This window comes from Ceratina calcarata, unplaced genomic scaffold (genome assembly GCF_001652005.2).
Source record: "Ceratina calcarata isolate Rehan_Ccalc_2016 unplaced genomic scaffold, ASM165200v1 scaffold250.2, whole genome shotgun sequence".
NCBI classification, from domain to species: Eukaryota; Metazoa; Arthropoda; class Insecta; order Hymenoptera; family Apidae; genus Ceratina; species Ceratina calcarata.
The window spans coordinates 231,557-233,634 of NW_017147019.1; the positions used below are offsets into that span (position 1 = coordinate 231,557).

Here is a 2,078-nt window from a genome sequence, read left to right on the forward strand (position 1 = left end):
TTATTACGATATCACTTCTATTTCTGAGCGTTCTTTATTCAATAAAAATAATAATTAATTTATGTTCTAAAGGAAGAATTGTGTAAAATAGATTTTTCCCTCACTGGGGAGGTCTCTGTGTTTATTCCATCGGAAACCGACAACTCCCACTGCGGATTTGTTTTCCTGTTATGCACGGCGCGGACTCAGCCGAGTTAAGGTTTAGTTTGTAAGGTGCTCTCGATACACGCGTAGCCATCCGACGGAGTTACCCTCGAAGTACAGTTCAATTTTGATCTTAATCAAGTTTGCCCTTTTCGAAGACAGCTTTCTAACTCGATCACGTCCCTGGACGCGTTGACAATTTCATCTCACGTAGTTGCGAATACCTTCTTTCTAAGCTAGTTAGATACGCATCCCATCGGTTTAGATCCTCAATTAAAAAGAACCCTTTGAAAACTGATCCCAACCCGTTTCAATAATAATTCATACATTAATTGCTGCAATGTTTGATATAATATTTAATACAATATTAGATTATTGGATAACAAACAATATTGAAAACCTTCCAATATTGAAGCAGAAAAGCCCCGAAGGACAAACAGAAGAAAGCTAGACTCCGTCGACTACGTTCCTCGACTTATCTCGAAATATATGTAGATTAAGCGTGTCCTTTGTGACTACCGCGAACAAAACGTGGCGACCCGGTTGAAAAGAAAGAAGTGGCCAGCGCGGGACGACTGCAAAAACCTAAGCAGCTCACGGGAAAGCTGCTTACGATATTCGGAACGAAAGACGCTACCCGAGTCCCCATCCGTTTCTAAATGACAGGACTGTCAGCCATCTCGGCATTTCATTATCGTAAATCACACGGTTTTCGGAACTAATGACCCTCACAAAGGGACGAACGCTGCGGAATACCATAAGCCGATTGTCATACAAAAACTTTGTTATTTTTACCTGCCCGCGGTATTATAAAAAAATGAATATCATCTGGCTGTATCGAACTACCCTTGATACACTGACACAGTTACAAAGTCCCTAATGAATACTCGTCTTAAATTTAATTCCAGTTCAAAGGGTTCCGAACTGACTTCAACTTCCTCAAATGAGGGAACGTAATCTATTTTTTTTAAATATCTAACGTAGAAAAGACAGTTACTTTTATTTTACTAAAAAGATGTAAGACTTCTTTGAAGAATCTTTGGAACAGAGGAGCAGAGTTATAAAAAAGACAAACTGTAGTTAAAATCCCGGAAAAGATAGCGGAACGAGGAAAGATGCATGTGCACTGTTTATTTTTTAGCTTGCGAAGTATGCCTTGGAGACTCATTACGTTGATATAAGTTTTCGAGAGAGCTCGAACATTCTTCACGCCCAGGCTTTCAGTTTTTATCCAGTACAAAAAAAGATAGGCATTAAATCTATAATGAAACGATTGTTTCAATTTTTTTCTTACAATAAATACTGGAAAATTATGTTTGTATTCCCGAATCGATACGAGCATTATTTTTATCACTATGAAGCGTGCAATTATGTCATTCGTACATGTGTAATCGGTTTGCAAATAAATTTCCTGCGACCACAAAATGTAATTTCGAATCGAAATTACGCTGATAGGGCGAACACTTTCCGATTGATCTGCATCGATGACGGGTGACAAATCGCATAGCCCCGATAATTATTACATATACGTATTATTTTATGGTTGCCGCATTGATTAATGGCGTCGGTCCCGATAAATTGCAGTTCACCCGATGGTTCAAGTACCGAACCAGCTAGTCGGCGCGCCAACTGGAACCAACGTCACGCTGGTCTGCCTCGTGGAAGCTTCCCCGAAGGCCATTAATTACTGGACGCGCGAATCAGGTAAGATTTCAATTAACTGTCGTCGTTTATTTTATTTAATTACCGCGAATTAATTTCCGAATAACAAGAAAGGCAAAGTAATTTCGAACGTGGAGTTCATGTAAAACTACTTACTAACATTATTAATTAAGGATGTGTTGCCTATACAGTCAATCCCAAAAGTTTATGTACCTTAGAAAAACGCATTTCCTATAATTAAAAAGAAATCAGACGTCGGAAGGATAATGCTA

At 38.8% G+C, this 2,078-nt stretch overlaps 1 protein-coding gene across 1 annotated transcript in view; it reads left to right on the forward strand.

Annotated features, from left to right (window-relative positions):
• The window catches only part of LOC108623027 (lachesin), a 137,127-nt gene that overhangs the window by 128,275 nt on the left and 6,774 nt on the right, over positions 1 to 2,078 (forward strand). Inside the window, exon 7 of the mRNA XM_018021271.2 lies at positions 1,729 to 1,848. Within this exon, the coding sequence (XP_017876760.1) occupies positions 1,729 to 1,848 (120 nt within the window). The remainder of the gene's footprint in view (positions 1 to 1,728; positions 1,849 to 2,078) is intronic.